We start from the raw sequence: 25,601 nt of genomic DNA on the forward strand, positions 1-25,601 counted from the left end.
GGGGTAAGCGTGAGCGTGTGGGAAGCATCCTGCTGCCCTTTCCCAGAAAATTAGGAGGGCTCTTCCAGAGTCCATCACCTTCTGTTTTTAAGTTCATCTGGCTATCCACTACTGCCTTTTGAATGCCGTGAGAATTGAGCACCTCTCCCAGCGTGGTGTAGTGGTTAAGAGCGGTAGATTCCCCACTCCTCCATGTGAGTGGCAGACTCTAATCTGTTGGACTGGGTTGGTTTCCCCACTCCTACACATGAAGCCAGCTGGGTGACCTAGTCACAGCTCTCTTAGAGCTCTCCCAGCCCCACCTACCTCACAAGGTGTCTGTTGTGAGGAGAGGGAAGGAGATTGTAAGCCGGTTTGAGTCTCCTTAAAAAGGTAGAGAACATTGGCATATAAAAACCAACTCTTTTTCTTTTTCTTCTTCACATTCTTTTACTTTATTCTCAGATCATATTTAAATAGATTTTTTTGGAAGGAGAATCTTGGATGAAACTATATTGACAAGGGGCTGTTCTTGTAATACTTAAAGATTGTGCTGGAATAACAGTGGTGTTTTACTTCTTGGATTGGATAGTAGGACACGTTGTTTTTCTAATATGTTCATATTGTACTTACTTTCTGTTTCTTCAGAGATCTGGATGCTCGAGCTAAAAATGAGTGGTACCATGCTACTTTCCGACTGCCCAAGGATGAACGTCTTGATGGACATACAGATTGTACTTTATGGACCCCATTCAACAAAATTCACATCCTGGGCCAGATGTTTGTTTCCAACAACTACATTTGTTTTGCTAGCAAGGCAGAAGAGGCCTGTCATCTCATAATACCCCTCAGGGAGGTGGGAACCTGTTTCTGGTGATGAGTTGTCTCAGCATCAGGACTAGTAGCTTATTTGTTTTTCGTTTTACATGCTGAATGTATAGAAAGTAGTTAGACGTTGGTTTTGTCTTTCAGCGGGTTGAAGAAATAATTTCCCAAGCAGAGGGCAACAAGATCTAGTTTTATATCTACTGTTACAGATTTTTGGCGTGTCTGAAAGAAGCACCAGGATGCACATGAGAGAGAATGGCACTGTTTTTGTCACAACAGCTTCCAGAGAGTGCCAGAGAGTTAAAGCACTGTTTATTTTGAATATCAGAAACTGAAGAGAGATGTCTAATGTTAGCCGTGTGAACCATAGTAATCAAAATGGATAGAAAAACATGATGCTTAAAGCAAAATTCATCATTGCACGGTTCACAGGATTATAATTTCCTTAGTATTTCATGTATACACCTTCCTGCCTGTAAGAAAAAGCATCAAGGTAGATCTTTGATGGTGCTTATCGTTGTATCTAGTAATATTGAAATTGTAAGCAAGTTAAAAGTCAAGGTTGTAAATTATCCATAACAAGTTGAATATCAGTTTGTGAACATTTCTAGTTATGAAGAAGCCGGACATATCCAAACTGTCCCCATTGTATTTTCCAGGTCACAATTGTTGAGAAAGCTGATAGTTCCAGTGTCTTGCCCAGCCCACTCTCAATCAGTACCAAAAGCAAAATGACCTTCCTGTTTGCCAACTTGAAAGACCGAGATTTTTTGGTACAGAGAATTTCTGACTTTCTGCTGAAAACTTCATCCAAGAAATCAATCGGCAGTGGCAGAGCACGGAAGAAAAGCCTTGGTGACCAAACATGTGAGGTACTAGAACTGAACTCTGGAAGGGCACTGCCTGCATACCATAGCATGTACACATGAAGCTGCCTTATACTGAAACAGGCCCCTTGGTCCATCAAAGCCAGTATTGTCTACTCAGACCAGCAGCAGCTCTCCACGGTCTCAGGCAGAGGTCTTTCACATCACTGATTTGCCTAGTCCCTTTAACTGGAGATGCTTGGGATTGAACCTGGGACCTTCTGCATGCCAAGCAGATGCTCTACCACTGAGCCACAGCCTCTCCCCTATGTGATCTTGAATATATTTTGATATGCACTCCCTTCAGTTATTCTTTGTTTCTAAAGCTAAAAACTGTCTAAATCCACGTGCTTCATTTGCTTACTATGAGTAGCAATGAAAAGGACAACTTTGTTGTTCAATTTGCTGCAAGAGATTCAGAAAGTTATCAGGATCTCTTAATCCAGAGTTGATGTACACTGATTAGACAGATGAAGAAGGTCTTGCTGTTATGGTCGCAATATACCTATTTTGAAAAATCTTCCCAGAACAGCGTTTGGTCACACTAAATGTTCTTTAAATTGCAATAGAGGCTTCTTTGTACTTTAGCAATTCTCTGGCTGTGGAAGAGCATATCCTTGTGAAGGTTAATCCATTGGCTTCGCAGGCAGGGCTATCATAATTAGGAAGAGTCTTTCCTCTTCCACTGGAAGAGGTTTCCCCAGTTCAGACCTTTCTGCTGCATAAAAAGTATATCTTTCTACTGTGTAGAAAGTTATCAGGTATCTTCAGAGCTCTACTACTCAATAGCACGTCAAGAAAAGTCTTTCTCTTTCTCCCCCCCCACACCTTAATTAGCCAGGGAAAGGAGGTAGCTTCATGCCAACCTTGTATGCCCACGTTATGCTTTATTTTAGCATGTTCTCTAATTTTGTTGTTTGTATGAATTGTACTGTTTGTCGTAGTCAGTCATGAGTCTCGGCAAGAAAGATTAAGTATGTGAATAGGCTGGCCACGTCCTCAGCCGCTGCACAGTTTGGCTCTGCCACTCATCCCTTGAAGAGGTAGAGGTTCCATGAAGCATGGCAGGAGTCACCTCAGCAAGCTGAGGAGGGAAGGTAGCCTGTGAAGGTGTAGCAGGTGTGTCCCTCAGTAACTCCACAGGAGTCCTCACTGGGCCCTCAAGGCACCTTGGACACAGCTCAGTCCCTGAACAACCCACTCCAGTTAGGTGGCAGCAGAAGCAGTGCCTCCAGCCCAGCCGCTCAGAAAGGCGTCAACGTGTGGTATGAACAGTGGCCATTTTGGCTAAGCACCCACCATAGTGATGTTGTGGTGGAAGAAGGAGGTGTAAGGGTTGGATTGTCAGTTGGAGATCACAGTTCCTTTCCCTTAATAATGGCCTCTCTTCATCCTAATCTGTGCTTGAATAAAAAAAAAAAAGCAAGAGGGGGGCTCAAAAGTGCTATAAGAGAGACTCTTTTCCCCTTCCCTCTGTATCCTAATTATAACAAAAAGTAAAAAGCAGACTCCTCTCAGGGCTAAACTTGCACACGGAGACTCATCAGATGAATCCAAGTCAGGCTGCTTAGTAATTTTCTTTCAGGGAGTTTGTCCCTCCACCTCTCCTCCAGGGGAAGTTTCCAACCTGCACCTGTACAGACTAATGTCCTTGATTCCGGAGGGGTTTGTTGCCCAAAACTCTAATCCAGAAAGAGATCGCTGTGGGACATTCTTGGGCAGGGAATTTCTCATTTCTGACAAGGGCAAAGAGTGGTCCAGGGACAGCATTAATTCCCTGGACCCTTCTTCAGCCAGAATTTTACAACTTCATGAGTTCTTCTCTCTCAACAAAAAGTCTATTCTCCATTTGTCTGGGGGGTCTTCTAGCCTTTCACCAGCCTACAAGGAGCTTCCTAGGTTTTTTCTAAACCCAAAGAAGCATCTCAGCTCATTACTTTCCCCAAGTCTTTAAGCAAGGTTCTCATGGGTGAGCCATTTTTGGGTCCAGCATTCCAAGTTCAACTGAAGGATTTTATTAACTGCCCAATCCCACTGGATTCCCTGTACGTGCTGTTAGTAAACACTCCAGTTACTGCCCTCATTTCATGCCCCATAGCTCCAAACAGAGGGAACAGCCCCGGAAAGAAACGGTGAGACAGAACCTTTGAGATAGTTTAGCAGATTCTGCCTTTGCTGTAGCATCTATTTGATGGATAGAAGATCTATTGCAAGATCTTCATCCGCATCCTTCCAAGAAGAATGGTAAATTGAGAGGTTCCAGATCTAAAATACTTCAACGGTAGCCTCAGTTTAGTCACCTTCAGTTTAGGACACCTTTTGCCACCTAAATACAAGGTTCCTTGGGAAGTCCTCTTTGTTTCCTTTTCTCCTTCTATTTAGAACAGTGTTTTTCAGTACATAATATCCGATATAAGTCCATGCTGTTTCACGCTTGACCTGGAGGAGCTCTTCCCAACCAAGGAGGAAAGAGTCTGCTTAATCAGCGTAGCTCTGCCTGGGAAGCCAGCTGGTGGACTAACCATCAAAGTTAGCTTCATTCCACCAGCAAGAAGAAACCCCTCAGTCGGTACAGTGTTTTGTTTTCAGTTTACATTTTTATTTTTTAGGAAACTCCAGAGCTGTCCCCCAGCAGCCCTCTTGAAGTCAGTCCCACCTCACCTTTCAGTCATCAGCTGGCTAATTTCTGTGCAGATAAAGCGCCAACCGCATCCCAGGGATTGCTTAAACTGTTCGGGACCAACCACGAACACGTCTCTGAATCGCACTGGGTAAATTATCTGCTCTCTTTTTTTATTAATTGGGAAACAATGTCTTAAGTGTTGGTTTATTAAACAGTAATAGAAGCAATAAAATGGTACATAAAACTACATCTTATGGAAACCCTCATACCTGTTCGAGAAAATGTCATCAGATATAATTAAACAGCACTATTTTCTTGCAATAGCTCCACTAATCTTTGGGCATCTGAAAACGCTAATCTCTGCATGGGAACAGGCATTGTCAATTTGGCCTCCCAACTCTGTGTGCTTTATAGGCTAAATTCAGATTGTTTCATGTGTTGTGCTAAGCTGGTGCCTCGCACACCATTCTTTACTCGTTTTGCCCATGCAGAGAGAAACTTTTTTTATCCTGCTTTTCCTCTTGCAGAGTTTAATTGAAAATTAAAATAGGAGATCAATGTTAATATATTATTTACAGGGCAAAGTATGCTGCTGGGGGGTAGGGAGAAAACCCAGAGACTGGGTCAACAGACGTCTCCGGTAATTTGATCCTAACAATGCTTTCCTCTCTTAAGGCAAAGGAGACGATGAAGGAGGAATCATGGAATATTCATTTCTTTGAATATGGGAGAGGAATGTGTATGTATCGCACAGCCAAGACCCGTGAACTCGTGCTAAAAGGGATCCCGGAAAATCTTCGTGGAGAGCTGTGGCTCCTATTTTCAGGTGAGCAGTCATGCAGTGTTCTGCAATTGATAGGGAATTGGAGGTTTTTTTTTAAATATACTTTATTTTCTTTTATTTCCAAATTCTGTATTCGGCCTATTATAGGCCCTTGATAGCCGCTAACAAAATTGAAAAAAAGATTACATCATCAAAAACAAACCATCGATACATAAAAGCAGGTCAGGCAGCCAGACAGGCAACTGAAACAACAACAGGCAGCTTCCCCATTTCTCAGTTCAGTTCATAGGATTTCTCGGTCAAATGTCTTCAACCTAGACTTGGAAGGCCAGCTGGGACAGTGCCTCTTACCTCCTGAGGGATGGAGTGCCAGAATTTGGGAACAGTAGCAAGAGAAGCCCTTCTGAAGGTCCCAGTCAGTTACACTTTTGTTTATATTGATTCACACAGGAAGAAATGATTATTGCTAAATTATTCCCTTTGTTTTGACCTGGGTCCAATACTGCTGCAAGGCGCTGAAATTGGAAAGCATCCAGCAAGTCAAGGAACAAGCCTCAAATACATTCTGAATGTCATAGATAAGAAAGCTAGGGTTTTTTGTCTCTCTGCAGGGGCCTGGAATGAGATGGTCACTCATCCTGGCTACTATGCAGACTTGGTGGAACAGTCAGCGGGGAAGTACAATCTGGCTACAGAAGAAATCGAAAGAGACCTGCATCGTTCCATGCCGGAGCATCCTGCCTTCCAGAATGAACTGGGAATTGCTGCTCTTCGAAGGGTGCTAACAGCGTATGCTTTTCGGAATCCCACTATTGGGTATTGCCAGGTAAGAAAGAACAATCAGACTGTGTCATGTTGTGATGGCACTAGGAGCTCCGGTTGAATAATCATCACTGAATAACTGCTGTTCACAGTCATTGGCTATGCAGATATGTTACACAGACACATTGGGTTGGAATGGATCCAGACAAAATTTTCCAGTGGTCCAATGGAACTTCCCTGTCTCTCCCTTCCTACTGCAGCCCTCTGATTTCCATAAAATGCTACTCCTGGTGGATAGGAGACCCCCTGCAGCAGGAAGGGGAAACTGGTGGAAGTTGCCAATTTAGTCTGGATCCAGCCCATCCCTTGTACCTTAAACATCTTTCCCTCAGCTGGGCCCTGCACAAAGTTATTACCTTAATAACCTTTGGCTAGGCTGGAGCATGCACAAGGAAGTTTTCTGCCTCCTCTGTTTCTACAGACTATCCAAATTGTTTCTTTGTATATTGAGCATGTTCATCTGTTGGTTTCTCCTTAGTGTGTGCCGGTCTTCATCTGTTAAGCTGTTAACGGGGTCACACTAGTATATGATGGAGAAAGAGAAGCTGAGGGGATCTGGCTTTAGGAATGGCTGGTTTTTTGTTTGTTTAGAATATTTTTGTGCCACCTCTTGAGAGGCCTGCTCAAGGCAGCTTACAATTAAAAAACACAGTATAAAACACAAGCCATTGAAACAACTCTATTAGACTCAAGCAGCATAAACTTTATCCTTAAAATGGCAGACCATTAAAAAGCTGATAGGTAACCCCCTAATTAGAAGCCTGGGTGAAAAGATGTGTTTTAGCCTGGTGCCTGAAAGAAAGTAAAATAAACACCAGGTAAGCCTCAAGGGAGAGGGCATTCCATAAGGGAGAGTCTGTTACAGAAAATGCCCTGTCTCTAGTTGCCATCCGCCTCACCTCTGAAGGCAGGGGCACAGAGGGCAGGGCTTGAGAGGCATATCTCAACTGGCAGGCTGGATAGTATGAGGCAGCAGTCTTTCAGGTACCCTGGCCTCAAGCCGTTTAGCAGTTGAATTGTACCCAGAGACAAATGGGTGGCCAGTGCGGATCTTTCACTGGCCCTCACCCATCTCATTCCCTTCTCTGTTACCCATTTAGGACTTCCACAGACCCACGTGGCTTAGCTGTTAAGGAGAAATAGAGCTCGATGCAATCTGCATACAGGTCATACCACACCAACCCCCTGATGACCTCTCCCAGAAGTTTAATGTAGATGTAAAATAGCATGGAGGATAAGATAGAATGCCAGAGGGCCAAGCAGGAGTCCCCCAGGTTACTGCGTTGACAAGAGAAGTTACTTGGGTAGAGAGCCTTGCTTGGCAGAGAGATGCCTTGCCTTTCACCCAATGCCTGGATTGGAAGGGAAGTTGCTTGCATGGAATCTTCATGCATGGAGAGGGGCTGTGGCTCATCTGCTTTGCATGCAGAAGGTCCCAGGTTCAATCCCCAACATCTCCAGTTAAAGGGACTAGGCAAGTAGGTGATGTGAAAGACCTCTGCCTGAGACCCTGGAGAGCTGCTGCTGGTCTGAGTAGACCATACTGACTTTGATGGACCAAGGGTCTGATTCAGTATAAGGCAACTTCATGTGTTCACTCAACTGGTTTATGTGAGTCTCCCAGTCATATCCTGATAAGATGCTCAGCTCCCTTCTTCTCTTTCCAGCATTCTTGGAAGCTTTGGGAGAAAGGGGGAAGTGAGGTAGGAATGGGGAATAAAGCGAGGCAGGAATGAGGGAATGCAAGTGCTCCCCCCTTTTTTTTATTTCACCCCACCTGCGACATGTCATAGGCATTTTCTAATAAGAACACGATGCAAGGTGTGTGACGTGAAGGATGTGGCTCTGACTAAAACATTTGCTTCAATTTCTCTCCTTTTGAATTTGATTGTAACAATCTAAATTACAGTGAATGATGGCCTTCTTAAATGTGTTTCTGACCCACTATGGATTCCTTTCTCCCTACGTATGTTGTGTATATGTGCCTGACAGGCCATGAACATTGTGACATCAGTATTACTTCTGTACTGTAATGAGGAAGAAGCTTTCTGGCTTCTTGTGGCCTTGTGTGAGAGGATGCTACCAGATTACTACAACACCAGAGTGGTTGGTAAGCTTTCGTCCATTTGTCCTTGGAAGCTGAGATTAGTTGATACAATGCATTGAAAGAGAGAGGAAAAGATTATTTATGAACTGTTGAACAGCTAAGACTGTACTTAGAACAGGAAGTATAGACGTAGTGGAAGCTTTGGTCTCATAAAATCACCACAGTTTTTGGTAAGAATTTTTCTTCAGATATTTAAATTATAATGTTGGAAGGAACTGAATGAGTCTTGTCTAAGGCCATGTAATGAATATAGGCCTGTAGTCAAATATTACTAAATCGTATACAGAAACCTCTTAGAATTTAGTCTTTGTGTCAGTTATTTATGGAAATATTTGGTACCAGCAAACACACTTTTGCTTCCAGATAAATGTAAAACCAATGATTTAAGTAAAGAAAGCAGACAGTGATTGTTTAAGAATAGACTTTAACAAATTTTCTCTGACTGTAAATCCAGCCCAAAAATTTAGGAGCCAGACTTATTTTTCAGCCTTCGGGATTCATATTTTAATGACTGTATTTTCTGATAATCACTACCACAAAACCTAATCCTAATCTCTTCACAGTTTTTCATAATTTTATTAAAACTATGACAAAAGTGTTGTAGTATATAAATAAGTATAGGCATATCCCTGGTTGTCATCACCATGAGAAAACCCTAAACTCTAACCTAGCCTATTTTCTTTCCAGTGTCTCATAATTCCATTATTGGTTTAAAAAGCTTTATTTAATTGAATATCAGAGCAATATAGAAACTGGTTAAGAAATGACTTCATCCACCATCATTGCATGGTGTAAAGTTAACATATAAACAAGCAATGACAAGAACTTTGTGTACATGCATGTTGTGTACGTGCATTTTATGTCATACATCAAAACATTCTGTGAAATGATAAATAAGTTTTGTTTTTTCACTGCTGAGAGATGCTACAATAAAATCACTGCTGAACATACTAGGTTCTACAGCGAAATTTCTAGGCACCATGTTGATCTGATGGATGGGATTTGGTTTCCCCATTCCTCCACATGAAGCCAGCTGGGTGACCTTGGGCTAGTCACAGCTCTCTTCGAGCTCTCTCAGCCCCACCTACCTCACAGGGGGTCTGTTGTGGGGAGGGGAAGGGAAGGTGATTGTAAGCCAGTTTGATTCTTCCTTAAGTGGGAGAGAAAGTCGGCATATAAAAACCAACTCTTCTTCTTCTTCCAGAACTGAAACAAAACAGTATGTGAATCTTTTTTGGAAGAAAACTAGAGCATGGGGGGAATTCACAGATGCTTTCCCACCATTTAATGATTGCAACCTCACAGGATGACTTCAGTGAGCAACACAGTCATTCAGCCTAAAATTGCAGACAGTTTTCATTTTTTGTGACACCCGCCATTATTTCCTCAAGAAGAAGAATTTACAGTGGAAATATCTCAAAACATTTGTATGCAAACTCATCCCGAGACAAAACAAGTTTTTATGTTAGGTTTCACCTCCTCTGTAATATGGGTGTATTCTACACTGTCACATCCTTGACGCTATCCCTCTGTCTCCATTATCTATTCAGGTGCATTGGTAGACCAGGGCATCTTTGAGGAGCTCACACGGGACTGTCTTCCCCAGTTGTCTGAGAAGATGCAGGATCTGGGTGTCATTTCTAGCATATCACTCTCTTGGTTCCTCACCCTCTTCCTCAGTGTCATGCCTTTTGAAAGCGCTGTTGTCATTGTTGACTGTTTCTTCTATGAAGGCATCAAGGTCATCTTGCAGGTCTCTCTAGCTATCTTGGATGCCAACATGGAGAAACTGCTAAACTGTTGTGATGAAGGCGAGGCTATGACTGTCCTGGGCAGGTAATATTTGTTGTTCTTCAGAGTTAAATGAATTGCAAAGGTTTTGTTAATGATTGCTATTAACTCTTCCTTCCTCACTCTGACTAGCGACTGAAGTTACTTACCTCTCCAGTGTTGGTTGTTTAGTAGGAAGAAACTACATATGTTACAAGGATAATAAACCTAATTCTTCAAAAAACTGCACTTCAATGTATTTGTGGAGTGTACTGGCATAGGAAGTCAGTGCAGAGAGATTTGTTGTTAATGGATCTGCAGAGATCTCTGCACTGACTGGCGCAGGATCCATTAGCAGAACCGAACTTTCCCACCTCCTACAGCAGTCCACTAAGACTTCTGTAGTTGAATGACTAAGGATGACCAAGCTGAAACTGAATACTGACAAGATGGAAGTAATGTTGATCAGGAAGGCTGAGACCCTGAATGACATGGGGTACCCCAGTTTTGATAGGGTCCAGTTGTCTCTCACTGACTTGGGTTCAGAAGGCTATTCTTGTAGAGAAGTAGAACTATTATGTAATGGATCAACTCAGGAGGTAACCTCTTTTAGAGATACGTGTTTTGTCTTCCAGTTCTTCAATCCCAGTCCCACTGCATTATGTTTGTTCTACTGGGAATCTTTACTGTTAAACTCAAATGTTACCATATTTTGTAATCTGTTTGCTGATTGACTGTATAGTTGTGTTTTACAAGAAATCTTTGCTGTTAGATTCAAATATTGTTATCATTCAAATGTTAAATTTTATAGTTGGTTTATTGATTGACTGAAAAGGTGTATCATACTTAAGTTCCAATGAGAAAGAAGGTGTAGAAATTAAAATAAATATAATTTGAAGGAACTGCAGTTAGTCAAAGTTTATTCATAAAGGATGAATTCTAAAACTGATAGTTCTTGGGAGAATACATCATCAGTGGAATTAGACAGGCTTGGTAGAAAAATGTAAACTATTCAGAATTGTGTTGACTCTTCTAGCCCTAATTGTCCGATTATAGACTAATCCAAGATTCTGTTTTCATTCTTGATTTTCCTGTAGGTACCTGGATAATGTAGTTAATCGACATAGTGTTTCTCCACCTATCCCACATCTCCATGCCTTATTGACAAGTGGAGATGAGCCACCAGTGCAAATCGATATCTTTGAACTTATAAAAACTGCCTATGAGGTCTGGAGCTGTTTATTTTTAAATTCGTATGATATTTTCTGCTTAAAGGTCTGGTCTTGCATCATTTGTTACTCCAAAGCACTGTCTTCAGTGTAAGTTTGAAGCATGCACACATTCAGGATATGGGTTCTTCCTCCAGCTGATTAAGTTTAGGATTGGTTAATCACCTTAGTGTATTAATTAATTTATTAAGTGGGATTGCTGCCATTATAACTCCTCTGTTTCCCCTTGACTTTCTTTTAAAGCTTCCTGTTAGTTTTGAGTCTTCTTTTTCTGAAATGTGTATGTATGGCAAGTGCTACAGAAGCAAAATTTCTCTGTGCCTGCCCCATTTGGTGTTCAGGGGGTGATTCGAATTGAATTGCTACTAACTCACCACCTTCTTTCCTCCTTGCTCCCCATTGTTTGTGCCCATGGCTTCCAGACAAAGTTTGGGGTCCTTAGTTGGTCATCAGTTACTCCATACACAGTTTTCTTCTTCCTCAGTGACACCAGTTGCCTTAGTTAACCATCTGCCAATTTCCAGTGGGCCATTGAATGCATGCAGTATGTCATTGATTGCTGTGACTGTAAAGATGAACCTGATCTACTTTTCTGACTATAGAAATTCAGCCATTTGAAGGCAGATGATATTGAGCAGGTGCGCTTTAAGCAGAGATTGAAGGTAATCCATTCTTTGGAGGACACAGCCAAGAGGAGTGTGGTAAGTGGAACCCAGTTGTTTAAATATGTATATTAAGTGTCTTGATCATGTTTTCCTAATTCTTTACCCACTCTGAATCTTGAGGATAGTGAGGTAAAACTCCAAAGAAAGAAATAACAGCTAAGAAACCCAGTTGACATGTCACCATGTCATATTGCTCTGGCCCTTATAGAGAGAATTATTCTGTGGCTGATCTGGTTTGAGGCAAATTAAAGAATTGCAAGGGGCGATTTCAGCTTACATCTGCAGATCTGAGCAGCTGCCATAACAAGTTGGGATTGGAAGCAGATGAGAAGAGCTGACCGTTGTGATGCTGACCGTTGTGATTTTTGCCAGAAAGGAAGCCTTGTCAGCTCTTGCCACAAAACCCTACTAGTTAGCTCTCTTCTTTTCACTTCTTTCTTCCCCATTGAGTGACTGGGAGGGGGTGTTGAGGTGGCAGCAACAAGAGAAACTGACCTTTCTCATCATCAGGGCTGTTCTGCCTAGTGATCTCTAGGGAAGAGTAGCTTTCACATCTTTTCGCTGCAGCTTTTTTTCTATTATTTGTTTTGTGGCAGTGTTCTTTTCCTCCAGATAGCATCAGATGTCTCTGGCAGATGTCTCCACTGCCCTTGTAGATGTTTGACACTGAGTGGATTAAAGAGATAAAAGCTGAAAGGAAGACAAGGTTGACATATTTCCTGTTCCCACTTCCAATTACAGGCACAGAGAGCAGGAAATGCATTTAGTGTGTTTGGCTAGCTTTTTGCTGTGTTTACCTGCTGAGTTCAAGGGAATAGAGCTATTCTTCTCTAGCTGTCATCAGATTTTTTTTGTTGTTGCCTTTTTTTCCTTCTGCATCTTCCTGTCTTAGAGATCAATAATTCCCTTGATGCAGACTTTTATATTCTGCTCAAAATCATTATACACTCTTTCCTTTCTCCGGTCAAGTCCCCAGGCCTTGAAAGACATTTTGTTGTGCTTGGTAGTTTCCTGTTGTTGAATGTGACTTTCACAACTAATAGAATTTTTAAAAATCATTGTTTTCATGCCTCTCTGTAGGTCCGAGCTGTATCTGGTGATATTGGGTTTTCAATGCAGGAATTAGAAGACCTTTATGTAGTATTTAAGGTAAGAGACATTTAAAATATTATCTTGTAAGCTATCATTAACTGTTGTGCAGCTTTAGCCCACGGCAGATTTGTCTTGAGTGCTTGTTAGCTGTTTGCAGTGGTGTTTGGTTCCCTCACGTCCAAAGTGTGGAAGAACTGGGACATTTAATTGATAGGGTACAATTTTTCTTTGTGTTGCTGATTTTGCTTTGGTTTTCCTGTCCTGAGTTTTCAGGATAGGGGGAGCTGTACATAGATGTATACTGTTTTTGTCTTGAAGAAGGGTGCACGAGATGGATGAGCAAGTGTGAAATATTCGTATACACCAGCTCGTACAAAATGTTACTTGCTTTAAAAGCAAGTGTTATTGTCCAAAAGTAGATACAGGATTTTGGGGGAGAGAATGGAATTAACTCCTTCTGAGGGTTAGGCAGGTGGCAACCCAGGAGAGAGCCTTCTTGGTTGTGGCCTGAAAATTCTGGAACTCTCCCCAGACTTATCTGCGTCCTTCTGTTGCCACCTTCTGCCAGTGGGTGGAGACTTTTTTTGTTCTGTTTGGCATTCACTCAGTGATCCCTTTATCCTGCACAATGTTTTAATTGTGTTTTTTTAAATGTTTTCATATTTATTTTAGCTCTTGATTTAATTGTTTAATGATGTGTTTTGTTAGGTTTAATGATTTTAAAATGTGATTTTATTATGTATGTTTAATGTGTTGGCCACTTTAGTGGCCCTTATGAGGGCAGAACAGCGGTATATAAATTTTGTAAAACAAAATAAATACATCAAATAATAGTCAGTCGCTCTGATCTAGCTGGGGGCTATAAATATATGGGAGCAGTCTTTTGATTATCTTCTCTGCTTTGATGAAGAACCACATATGTTGGTGATCTGACAGTGAACATTGCACAAGGGACACCTACTTCAGAAAGCAGAACTTGCACCTATCAGCTATTTTGAGGGGGGGGAGAGAGAGCACAGAATTTTGGGGTGGGATAAGGAAATGTGACCTGTCTCCCCACCAACCAGCTGATTGGGGTGGTTACTGTTTATTTACATGGACACAGTTGGGTTAGGGTCATTAGTCAAAGGAGACGTGTTAAAATTGTAGACTTCTCTGCAGACTGATGAGCAGGAATGGAGTAACTTAGAGCAGTGCCATAGCCAATCTTGTATGGACAACTAGTTTTATGTTTTTATTTTTGTTCTGTGGAGTTTGGAAGCTGGCAGCCAGGACCTTACAGAAGACATCTGGTAAATTGAATATAATCCTTATAGTTGGAATCGTAAGTGATAGCTACAGCATTAGTATTAGTTTATTTTAGCTCTCTACTTGCCAAAGGCATTCAGTGATACTGATACGATGCCGTCTTCCTTGGAGGTTTCAAGGGCTGCAGAGCTCTCAGTAAAATGACATTTACTCACAAGCTCTGCACTGAAGTATTTCAGTCGGCTCCCCAGGCTGGTGGTGGTTCTTGTCATAGTGATTGATTTCTCTCCGGTTTTTTATCTGGTGTCTTCTTCATTTTGCAGAGTTGAGCTAAAGTTGTGCCAAACCAGAAAAACACAAAAGTAAACAAATAACATAAAACTCAAAGCCGCCTTCTGTTTGGAGTTGCTAGTGCTTTGTTCTTCCCCCTAAGAGCTCTAGATACATCCAAGGTTGAAGGCTGGAATTTGTTGCTCTAGTGCCTGACCTCGTCACCCCTTTTCTTCACAGGCAAAACACCTTATGAGCTGTTACTGGGGAAATTGCACTGCTGCTTCCCAACGAGACCAGAGCCTGCCCTACTTAGAGCAGTACCGCATCAACATAGAGCAATTCAGAGAGTTGTTTGCTTCCCTTACACCTTGGTCTTGTGGCCTCCATACACCAGTGCTGGCAGAAAGGATGTTCCGCCTCCTGGATGAGAACAAAGATGCACTCATTAACTTCAAGGAGTTTGCAACAGGGATGAGTATGTGGCTTTTCTAAAGATTATGTTAAATGTGGAAGCAGATATTTTTGTCCTCCCCTACTCACTGGTCAGTGATGAGACAGTGGCAGGAGTTGCATTTGGAAGGACCTTATAAAAAGCTTGGGAAGAATGGGAAATGCAATCTCATTTGCTCCTCATTGTTGAGTAAGGAAAAAAACAAGGAGTGGCAATTCTCGTGGTCTTCTATACAGAATTAGTGGTTAAAGCTCCTTAGGGCTTATCATTGTTTGTGTAGGACCTAAATCTGGTTAATGGAAGTTTGAACTAGTGTAGTCTAGTGAACAAACGTTTTAGGAAGTCTGGGTTCAGATTCTGCTTCCAAATGAACACATACATCTTTCAGCCTCAGTCCCCATCAGTAAAATTACAATATTGACTGTGAAGGCGAGCGGGTTTATTATACTCACCTGTGGGGTTGGAGCCCTCAGCAAACAGGGTGATGGTTGGCCCCCTCCATGGGCCGACCTTCTTCTACCCAAAGGATACACCACACTCACATTGTTAGGAGAACTTTCACTTTATTCGGGCCACCTGGCCTTGTTTACAAACTTGTACAGGCAGTTTCCTTCATTCCCGCATGCTCCATCATCTCCACTCTCTCTTCACACCTATGCATCACTGACCACCCTCAGCTCTGCTCTACCATAGTCTTAAGGGCCTGTCCCAGGACTGGGACCCACACTCTTATTCCAGCCTCAGCCTGCCAGGCCCACACAGTCCCAGCAGCAGCCCTTCCTCTCTAGAAGAGGAGCTGAGACTGCTAGGTAGCCTCTTCCCATGGTGTTCGTGTCTGGCCATGCACACCCCACAGGACGACTACCTTCTTTTGTGTTCTTCCCATCTAGCGTCTCTGGATCTGTAACTGGGCTATAGCTCTGCCCTGAGCAGGAGGGTAGCGGGCCTTGAGCTCCTCTGCTGCATTGACCTTCTTCATACAGCTGTTTTGAGGGAAAACATAAAAGCAGGTTCTGTGCACACTTGTAGGAATATGACATGGCAATGAATTCATAGAAGTCTCACCTGCTAAACTTCTGTATGCCAGGCAGCAGGTAAAGGCCAGGAAAAAGTTGCCACTAGCACGTTCGATAATGCTTGTTCTTTTCTCTTGATCTCCATTCTGAACAGGTGGAATGTATCATGGCGATTTGACAGAAAAATTAAAACTCCTTTACAAACTGCATTTACCTCCAGGTGGGTGTTTTTTTATATCACCTCACCTAATTAATCTCTCTTGCTCCAGAACCATCATGGTACGAAATGTTTATACAAGCCCAATTATATGCTGTTATTGAAGGATGCTCCCATTGAAGTCCTATTACTTGGAGGAAATTCGTCAGCACACTACCTGAGAGAATCTCTAATGGCCAAACTAGATGTTAGGGCATCAACAGGTCGGACCCATGGGGACCATAACGTCTAGTTTGGCCCTGAGTCCCTAGAGCTTAAGTGTGTTTAAGGTGCCTTGAGTTCATCTGATAAAGCAAAAGGCATAATGTAAATAACAAATCACAACAAAGGGTTGGCCTTATTAATTTTTTTCCCACTTCCCTTTGTATAGCTCTGAGTCCAGAAGAAGCTGAGTCTGCTCTGGAGGCTACAAATTACTTCACAGATGATAAAACTGCAGAAGGTAATAACAGTTGTTCTCACCTGACTGAGGACCTGGGCACAATAAATGGTGTGAAGCTGCTCTCAGTGGTTGTCGTGGTTACCCTCCACAGCAGGAGGGTATCCCAGCAAGGGTCTTGCATTTGTCATGACCTAATGGCTAGAGAGCTTCTTTAGCCCAATATGTGATGTATGGTTAGCAGAAGCCTAATGCTGCTTGTTCTTTTCAGCAAACTGCTTTTCCTATGATCTCGGGCTCTTGTTTAGATCTTGTTGAATCTTGTTTCCTTCTTTGCTCCCCTCATTATTTCTCTTGCTGTCAGATCACTCTCTTGTTATGCCTTAGATTTCTTCCCTACTTTCAAACCCCATTTCTCTTTCTTTCTCTCACATCTTTTCTTCTGCAGTATCTCCTTTTGTCTCAGAACTGGATCTCTTCCTGCAATGTGATTCTCAAGGTTAGTCTGAATTGCTTGTACGACAGTGACCCCACTGCGTGCTATGATTACCTGCCTTCCAAATGTTGTGAAAGCCATATAGAATTAAATTGCCTAGTGCCATTTTTCTGTGCCATTTCTGATACAGAGCAGCTAGGTGCAATGTTTTATTTTCTTCATATATGACATCTTAGATACATTTGATTATTATTCATCAAATTCCATATTCACTAATTTTAAATTCACTGCTCAGGCCCTAATGTAGAAAAGGAGCAGGGTCTTCTGCAGGTGCTAACCTGCAAATGGGCAAAATCAACCACTGCCTGTATACATGGCCCTCTTGTGCACTGAAACATATACTGCTTCAGTGTTTTGCTTTGTTTTAATCCTTCCCTGTCAAACCTGTGCCTGCATTGGAGTTCCTTCTTCTAAATCTTTCCTTGGTACTTTTTCAACTGGCTATGAATTGTCTTAAATGCAAGATCTACCTTGTCCAGCCTTTTGCTTCCAAGAATAGCCAGGTGCACCTGACAAGCTCTCAAGCATAGCATAATAGAGATAGTATATCTCTGATTACCAGACAATGGGGACAGAGATAACTGGCCATTTATGCATGGCTGTTTCCTCATGGTCATCCCGCAGACTTCTTTGGAGCTTTGCTTTGATTATGCTTGCATTTTCCAAATGCCAGAGGTCGCTTCGCTTTCCCCACACGTTTCACCCGCATTTTCTGGATTCATGTTTAGCCAACATCCAGAAAACGCGGGGGAAACCCATGGGGAGAGCGAGGCGACCTCTGATGGTTGGAAAATGCAAGCATAATCAAAGCAAAGCCCCAAAGTAGTTGGCAGGGTGACTGCGAGGAAACAGCCATGCATAAATGGCCAACTATCTCACAACATGGTGGTTTTATTTTTAGGTGTCATTTATCCAAACCTGCTTTGGTGCAGTGTTTCCTAAAAGGTTATATCAAAAGTTGGTTGCTGGAAAGTATGGATTGAGAAGGTGTGGTTTTGTGCAGCTACCTACCCATATCCAGTGCCGTGTCTGGTGCCATTTTGCCACTGCCAGTGGGTTCTTTGTTAGGGTTTTTTAAAATAATCAGTAATATAAAGATATTGCAGCAGTGTTAAAACACTATCTCAATACATCCACAATCAACGTTTTACAAAAGCCAGCAAAGAGCCTGTTGGAGGCAAAGGAAAGAAAGAAATGGCAGGTGGGGTGGAAAAGAACATGGTGTTGCCTTGTGTAGAGGCTTCACACTGACGTGAATGCTTTTACATTTGCACCGGCAATGAGATAAAATTGGGAACTGGAGAATCACCCCTGTGTGGAATCGACCATATCCAGTGGGTTGCTCCCACAGAAGACTCACTGCTCCGGTGAGGTACATCTTTACACACCATTTGTTCCAGTTATGTTAAATGCACTTTACTGTGTGCCTGTTAGGATAGACGTTGTGTTTTCCTGTTTCATGCTGTGCTCTAAATATAGCGTTTACTGTTTTGTTGTCTCTTTTTAGAAACAGCAGTGCAGGAAGACAAAACATCAAGAGAGAGGACCTCTAAAGAACAAGGTGAAAATGCTTTCCTGGTGCTGACAGATTGCACCCTGCTTATTTCCTTGCTTGTCACTCATGCAACCATTTTCAGCCTGGCCAGGTTATTAGGCTTGAATATACTGCAGAGGGTAAAGTGCCTGAACTAGAACAGTGAGTGTTAACAGTTCTCTCAACAATGTCACATTTGGCCAATTGGAGGGGATGTAACTCTCTTCCAAGCCACAAAACATTTTGTTTGCAGCTGCCATTACTATGCAGAATGCTAAACATTATTTCATTTAGGCCATGATGGGTGAAATTTCTAAAAGGAGCAGGCCCTTGACCAGAAGAAACCCAGACATCTGTATAAAGGTCATCATCACTAAAGAATATGCATATTCTTACAGTTCCTCATAGTAGATACCCGTGGTTAATACAGTAACCTTGACATAGTACATGGGGTTGCCCTAGAAGATAACCTGGACATTTCAGCTGGTGCCAAATGCAGCATCCCTTGTACTGTCTGTCTTTACACACCTGGACCACATTACACCAGCCCTGAAGTCCCTTCAGTGACTGCCTCTTTGTTTATGGATCCAAGTTAAAGTGCTGATGCTTATCTTAAAAGGCCTTCATACCCTGGAGCCTACATATATGAAGGACCATCTCTCCTGATATTTCATGTGGAAAATTATGTTACCCTACACACCAGGGTCTCCTCAAAATCCTCTTGGGTGTTTTGCACACAGGGACAGGCTTTTGTAGTTGCTACGTTGCTGCTGCCATACAGTGTAGCAGGAAAAAGGCTTCCACACATCAGATTTTCTCCATAGTTTCAGTCCTGCAAAATCCTGCAGTTGTCTGTCACTGTACTGAGATAACAATTTGTGTGCCTCTGAATTCCCAGCTTTCATCTTTTGTAAAAGTAAGTCTCTAGCCCCTTTCCTTGTGGAGATATGTCTTTCCTTTTATAAATCTGTAAGTTTTTCAAAATTAAAGTTGGGAATTCAGAGAACCTGATACACAGATTGTTACAGTGTTATAACAGTATTCAATTGATGATTAAAACAAGAAAAGCCCCACAGGTAGCAGTGGGGAGGACATGGCCACTGCAGGACTGCGTCAGGTATAATTGCTGCCGGCTAGGCAAGACCAGGCAAACCCAAACTTTTCCACACACTCAGCAGCTATCAAGGCTTTTTCTGTGATCTTTCCCAAAACTTCACAGCAAAGCAGGGTTAGGAAGATCGGAGAAAAGCTCTTGAAACCCTGGGAGGTGCACGAATGTACCACAATGCTGTGAAGGGAACAGAGAGGGAAAAACCACTTTCTAACACTGTCAAACCCAGGGCAAATGACCTGTGAGAAAATGGCCTTGCTCACATGAACACATGAAGCTGCCTTATACTGAACCAGACCCTTGGTCCATCAAAGTCAGTATTGTCTACTCAGACTGGCAGCGGCTCTCCAGAGTCTCAGGCAGGGGTCTTTCACATCACCTACTCGCCTAGTCTCTTTAACTGGAGATGCCAGGGATTGAACCTGAAACCTTCTGCTCTTAAGGAGAAAGTCTGTGATGGGCTGAGCCTTTTTGCCCCATGGTTATAGAACAGCCTCTTGGAAAAATTAACCCAAGCACCTACCCTTAGCTCCTTCCAGTGAGGCTGTTAACACAAAACTATTGGAAAGAACTTACGAAGAAGCTTGGATGGTCTTTGGCTTAACTGTTTTAATTATGTGTTTGTTATATTTTTAATTAGCTGTTTTAACAATGAATTTAAATTTAATATTAATATTTGTATTGCGTCCTGAGTGTATTGGGGAAAGGCAGTGTATACAAATGTCTCAAATAAATATAATGGCATGATTTTCTTTGCAGAGGAGAAGGGTACCAGTCCACAAGATTACAGATATCATCTACGAATGTGGGCCAAGGAAAAAGATTCCAAAAAAGAAACAATCAAGGATCTCCCTAAAATGAGTCAGGTGGGAAATTGAGAATGTATTTCAAAAATTGAGTCTCTTTAACATTTAGGCTCACCTCAGACGTAATGTGAAGCCAGGTTTATTTTAACCAAGGTTATTTTGTGTAATCAAGATTTGGCTTCCTAATTATCACTCAAATCTTGGTTAATTATCACTTGCTAATTATCACTCAAATTTTGATAAGCCTTGGAAAATTTACTTAGCTCTTTTTGGAGCTCTCTTCAAACTTTTAAATACTCATTGAAGTATATTGGGCAGCTAGAGATACTCTTTGAGGCTGATGAAGCCTTAGGTGAAATGCATTGAGTACCATGGATCTGCGTTCCTTCCTTCAATCCAGTTCTGAACACTTTTGATGGTCCCCATCGGTCTATTGGCATTACCCTTTTAAGGGAATCTAAAGATACAGACGAAACCACATATACTTTTTTGAGTTCACGGACCTTTTTCCAGAAGCTATTTGGCTTTGTATGTTCTTCTGGTGGTGACTGCTCATGACTATTGTTTATAGTATGCTCTTCTTGTTCAGTTCTGTTGTCCTTTTGCACAGTCTTGGTGTGTAATGTGTTTTCACTTGAATATATTTTGAGTTGTTTGAATTATATCGAGCCCTTTGTTGTATGTTATTTTGAACTATTCAACACAACTAAGAGTAACTTGGTTAGGGAATGTGAAATGGCAGTGCTATGGGAAAAGCCAAATTTAAGCCAAGGTTATCACAATTTTTATCTCAGACATAGCACAGTTAAGGCTAACTGTGATTAATAAACCAACTTCTCTGTTGTTGTTTTTTCCCCAAAGGAACAATTCATAGAGCTGTGCAAGACCCTTTACAATATGTTCAGTGAAGACCCTGTGGAACAAGAGCTGTACCATGCCATCGCTACAGTGGCCAGCCTTCTCCTACGCATTGGGGAAGTGGGCAAAAAGTTCTCCCACCAGCCTCCAAAGAAAGCTGATGACTGCAAAGCCAACAGCTCCCAGGATGCAGCTAGTGAAGATGAGTCCCCAACTTCTGAACAGAGTCAGAATTCAACTGTAGAACGGTATCCCCAAGCCAACACCGAAAATAAAGCTTCTGGAGATGTTCAACTTGAGAAACAGCAGCAGGAGAATCAGACTTTTGTTGATGGAGGCGGTGAGGGTCCAGGATCTCCCATACAGATGCTTTCGGATGATGAAACCAAAGACGATATGTCCATGTCTTCGTACTCCATGGTCAGCACGGGCTCCTTGCAGTGCGAAGATATCGCAGATGATACAGTGCTGGTTGGCTGCGAGGCGGGCAGTTCGGCCGCACGATATGGCAGCACCATCGACACGGACTGGTCCATCTCCTTCGAACAGATCTTGGCCTCGGTGCTTACAGAGACTGCCCTGGTAAACTACTTCGAGAAGAAAAATGACATTATGCAGAAGATCAAGGAGCAAAAGAAAGTAGAAAGGCAGTACAGTTCCTCTAGCGATTACGAACTTTCCTCAGTGTCAGGTTGATCTCAGGAAAAAGAGCAAGGCTTGGGTAATAGAAGTGGGAGATCTAGAAGCCTGTTGGATGCCTGGACCTGGCTTGGTGGTGGTTGTTGTTGTTGTTTTTTACCAGCAGCTATAATTACCCAACAATTAAAGTAGTTTCAGCTGAGTAAGGGGCTTATCACAACGACTATTTAATATAGATACCTCCCTGGAGGATGCCTTTGCTTGCTGGGCTTGTGTTACATTCTCAAGAGCATGAAAGCCATTAGAACCTAATAGCCTCTGTGGCTTAGAGTTACTACACTTAAATTATGCATGTCCGCCTCTGGCTATCCTTTCTTGAATGGAGCTTGATTTCAGTCACACTCTGCTCTACCTTCATTTGCTTTTAGGTTCTTTGATAACTGTTCACACGAAAGGCAACCTAGCTTGCATTCCTTCCTTCTGTGTCTTTTGCTGCCTCCCTGTGACCTAACGCTATGTATCGAAATGCTGCAGAGGCCCTGGCCTGCCTAAGGGATAGGCTTGTTAGCAATCTAAATAAAAAGCAGTCCTTTGTCCATTCCACGGCTCTTGGCGCCCTGCAGTTAGAATGCCCCATTGCCTTGGGACAGCAGGTTTCTATCCCAAGTGAATTATCATCCCAGTACCATGTGGTTTTTGGCATCTTACCAGAAAGAGATGCATACTAGCATCTTTTAGTCTGCTTTTGATTCTTCAGTGCCAAGTGTTTGTTTTTAATTCCGCTGAAAGAAAGAAAAGCACTGGGAATTGCTGCAGCTACGGGGACTGGATTGGGCTGGGGTGAGTGTTGTCGTCCCAAGAATGGCAAGACAGTAGACAGGACACACTCCTCTTGCTGTTTTGATCATTAAATTGTTCTCTTTATAATTTTGAAGGTTACATTGGATCTAAGAAGGTTGTGGCTTTCCAGTAAACCAATTATCACAGCAGAGACTGAAGAGATTTGTTTCTTACTATGGTCAGAAGCAGACCTTCAGGTTTTTCTGTGTGCTAAACCCACCCATTGCTCCATGCAGGTGTAGAAACAGTGTAACTCTGGTTGCGTTTTGTTTTTGCTTAGGCCTCCATCCTGTTCACTGGAACCCACTAAGTGGCTGCAGGGTAGTCCAGTGCCTCACATCGTAGGGATATCCCTGTTGGACTACAATTCAAGGAATTGTCGTAACTTACCTTAATATTGTAACTGTTTTGGGACCACCCTTTGTTTTGTAGGCATAGAGCATGCAGACCCTGCCCTCTGCACATCATTTGTGGACCAGGGGAAAGTTGGAGCTCCACGTTGGGATTGATAGCTTCCCTATGGGAAGGCCTTCACTCTCAAGAACCACCGTTATATTTGTTTCTCCATACATGCTCATCTCATTACACAAGTATATTATTCTGTCCCCTTGAGCTTCATTGAAAGTGAGTAAATGGTTGTGTGTGTGTGTGGCTATGGCCTGGCCAGCAATGAGTGTGAGCTACACTGGCAGTTCTGAAAGAGAAAATTAATTCTGAAGCCCTTGGGTGACTGCTCCTGTCGAACACACCACATGGTGCAATAACCAGTGTTTCTATGGCGTATTCTGTGTGTATTCACAACAGATACATGTTTCTTAAATCCCTGCCTCTTTTGTCATGTACCTCTGGACACATAACAGAACAAAATGTGCTTTTTACTAATTCTTCAGTAATTTATTGTAATTTTTTTTTAAAGTACAGGTACATGTGATTTTACATTATGTCTGATCAATCACGTATTCAATAAATGGAAAATCTCACATATAGCCGTGGATTTGCTTTTGCTTTATTCGAATCAGATAACCTTTATTGGCATAATATTGATGGTCACAAGGTCAGAGATAACCAGGTAGTACATATCTATATTAAAATTAAGTTTGAATCTTAACAGCTTCTGCCAAAAACTCGCCACCTTCACAGTAACATCATTTGAAATGTCGTTCAGCAAGAATTTACGTGGTTGTTCTGTAAGAGGCAATCCGTTTGCTGATTAAGGGTAATATAAATTTTTTACGGGGTTCGTCATGTAAATGACAATCTAAGATAATGTGTTGTAAGGAGTCTGGCTGGCCTGTTCCGCATGGACTCCCTCTTGTTGAAGGGAGTCTTAGTAAATCTCCCATATAAAACCTTAGATGGAAAGGAATTGCTCTCCGTTGAAGAGGCTCCTCAAGTGTACTAAAATATTGCTGCATCTTTCAAGACAATATTGACAACTTTTGCTTTATTGAAAAAGTCTTTTAAAATGCCTGCCATTTATTTTCATAATTACATTTTTCACAAGAGCCTTTGAGAAGATGTTTGGGATAAATAGGTAGGTGATCAGTATCTGTTTTGAATGTCATGTCTCAGCCATCTCTGTAATAGGAGAAAGTGTCTTAAGCCAGCTCTCACACACAGTTTGGAGGGTTTCCGTAATTTTTTTTTTTTTTTGCTGCACGTGCATGTTTTATTTCTCACATGCACAAAAGCACTTCAGTTTGGCAGAGTTACTCAGTCTGACTTGAATTCTTATGCTTTGCAGGGTCAAATCACTATGTCACACTCAGCCTTTATAAGAAACATACCAAAGTGCCCAGTACCATTTCACAGCAATGCAGGCCAGGGAATGTGTTATTTTGGATATGATTGAAAAACGCTGGAATTGCCAGCTACCTCAGGCCAGCTGTTTGTCTGCCTGCTCTCCTGGGTTTGAACAGATGCCATGATCATCCCCCACAACAAAAGCTAGCAATGTTAGCCATTCCAACACAGCTGTTTACGTATATGGAATGTACATGTTTGTTTTCTGTGAAACTCGCATGAAAACCCTACAGTTAAGTAATTCAAAAATCATTTCTGTTCCAAATAATTGGTCTATATTATTTAGTTCATTGAAGGGCAGGCACATAGTTAGTAATATGCTCCAACTAGTAGGCTTATACTTGAAACTCTGAAAACCAGTCCCATAAAAAAACAGTAGAATATATCCACAGTAAGGGATTTGGAGGGAGCCCCGTGGCACAGAGTGGTAAGCAGCAGCACTGCAGTCCAAGCTCTGCTCACGACCTGAGTTCGATCCCAATGGAAGTCGGTTTCAGGTAGCCGGCTCAAGGTTGACTCAGCCTTCCATCTTTCTGAGGTTGGTAAAATGAGTACCTAGCTTGCTGGGGGTAAAGGGAAGACAACTGGGGAAGCCACTGGCAAAACACCCCACAAACAAAGTCTGCCTAGTAAACGTGATGTGATGTCACCCCATGGGTCAGGAATGACCCGGTGCTTGCACAGGGGATCTTTACCTTTTAAGGGTTTGGAGATCAACACATGAGGATTTAGTAAACCAGACAGGAGCCTGTCTCTTTTGCACACACAAACTTTTGCAGTGTTCTTGTGTATACAGACATGACGCGTTAAAGTGAGCTGGTAGTCTCAACAGCATTTAATCCATCTAAAGGTAAAGGTAGCCCTGTGTGCAAGTGCAAGCACCAGGTCATTACTGACCCGCAGGGTGACATCACATCACAATGTTTACTAGCTAGCATGTCTATCATTTGACTGCATCATCAAATGATGAGTGGCCCATCACAGATATCACACTACATTTTGAATTTTCGTATCAGTTCAGAGACAATGCTTTTCAGTGAAGGCAGTTCACACATTTCAGCTGCCTGAGAAGTGCACTCCCCCTATTTGAACCAATTTGTACTTTCACACAGTGCAGCTCTTGGAGGTAAACAAGCTGCAAACATCCAATCTGCCCACTAGATGG

General features: G+C 42.3%; 1 protein-coding gene across 2 annotated transcripts in view; it reads left to right on the forward strand.

The window, feature by feature from the left end:
* TBC1D9B (TBC1 domain family member 9B) overlaps positions 1 to 21,912 on the forward strand; it is a 38,202-nt gene extending 16,290 nt beyond the window's left edge. The window contains exons 6-22 of one of the 2 annotated variants that reach the window (XM_056865332.1): positions 628 to 835; positions 1,467 to 1,679; positions 4,283 to 4,444; positions 4,972 to 5,122; positions 5,692 to 5,906; positions 7,895 to 8,012; positions 9,560 to 9,845; positions 10,877 to 11,006; positions 11,611 to 11,709; positions 12,754 to 12,822; positions 14,524 to 14,761; positions 15,908 to 15,973; positions 16,341 to 16,412; positions 16,798 to 16,848; positions 18,353 to 18,406; positions 20,250 to 20,356; positions 21,158 to 21,912. In XM_056865332.1, coding sequence (XP_056721310.1) covers positions 628 to 835; positions 1,467 to 1,679; positions 4,283 to 4,444; positions 4,972 to 5,122; positions 5,692 to 5,906; positions 7,895 to 8,012; positions 9,560 to 9,845; positions 10,877 to 11,006; positions 11,611 to 11,709; positions 12,754 to 12,822; positions 14,524 to 14,761; positions 15,908 to 15,973; positions 16,341 to 16,412; positions 16,798 to 16,848; positions 18,353 to 18,406; positions 20,250 to 20,356; positions 21,158 to 21,850 — 2,932 coding nt within the window. In that variant the 3' untranslated portion in view covers positions 21,851 to 21,912. The remainder of the gene's footprint in view (positions 1 to 627; positions 836 to 1,466; positions 1,680 to 4,282; positions 4,445 to 4,971; positions 5,123 to 5,691; positions 5,907 to 7,894; positions 8,013 to 9,559; positions 9,846 to 10,876; positions 11,007 to 11,610; positions 11,710 to 12,753; positions 12,823 to 14,523; positions 14,762 to 15,907; positions 15,974 to 16,340; positions 16,413 to 16,797; positions 16,849 to 18,352; positions 18,407 to 20,249; positions 20,357 to 21,157) is intronic. The other variant, XM_056865340.1, reaches the window with a different exon arrangement.
* Positions 21,913 to 25,601: the final 3,689 nt, after the last annotated feature.

This window comes from Euleptes europaea, chromosome 1 (assembly GCF_029931775.1).
Source record: "Euleptes europaea isolate rEulEur1 chromosome 1, rEulEur1.hap1, whole genome shotgun sequence".
Classification (NCBI taxonomy): Eukaryota; Metazoa; Chordata; class Lepidosauria; order Squamata; family Sphaerodactylidae; genus Euleptes; species Euleptes europaea.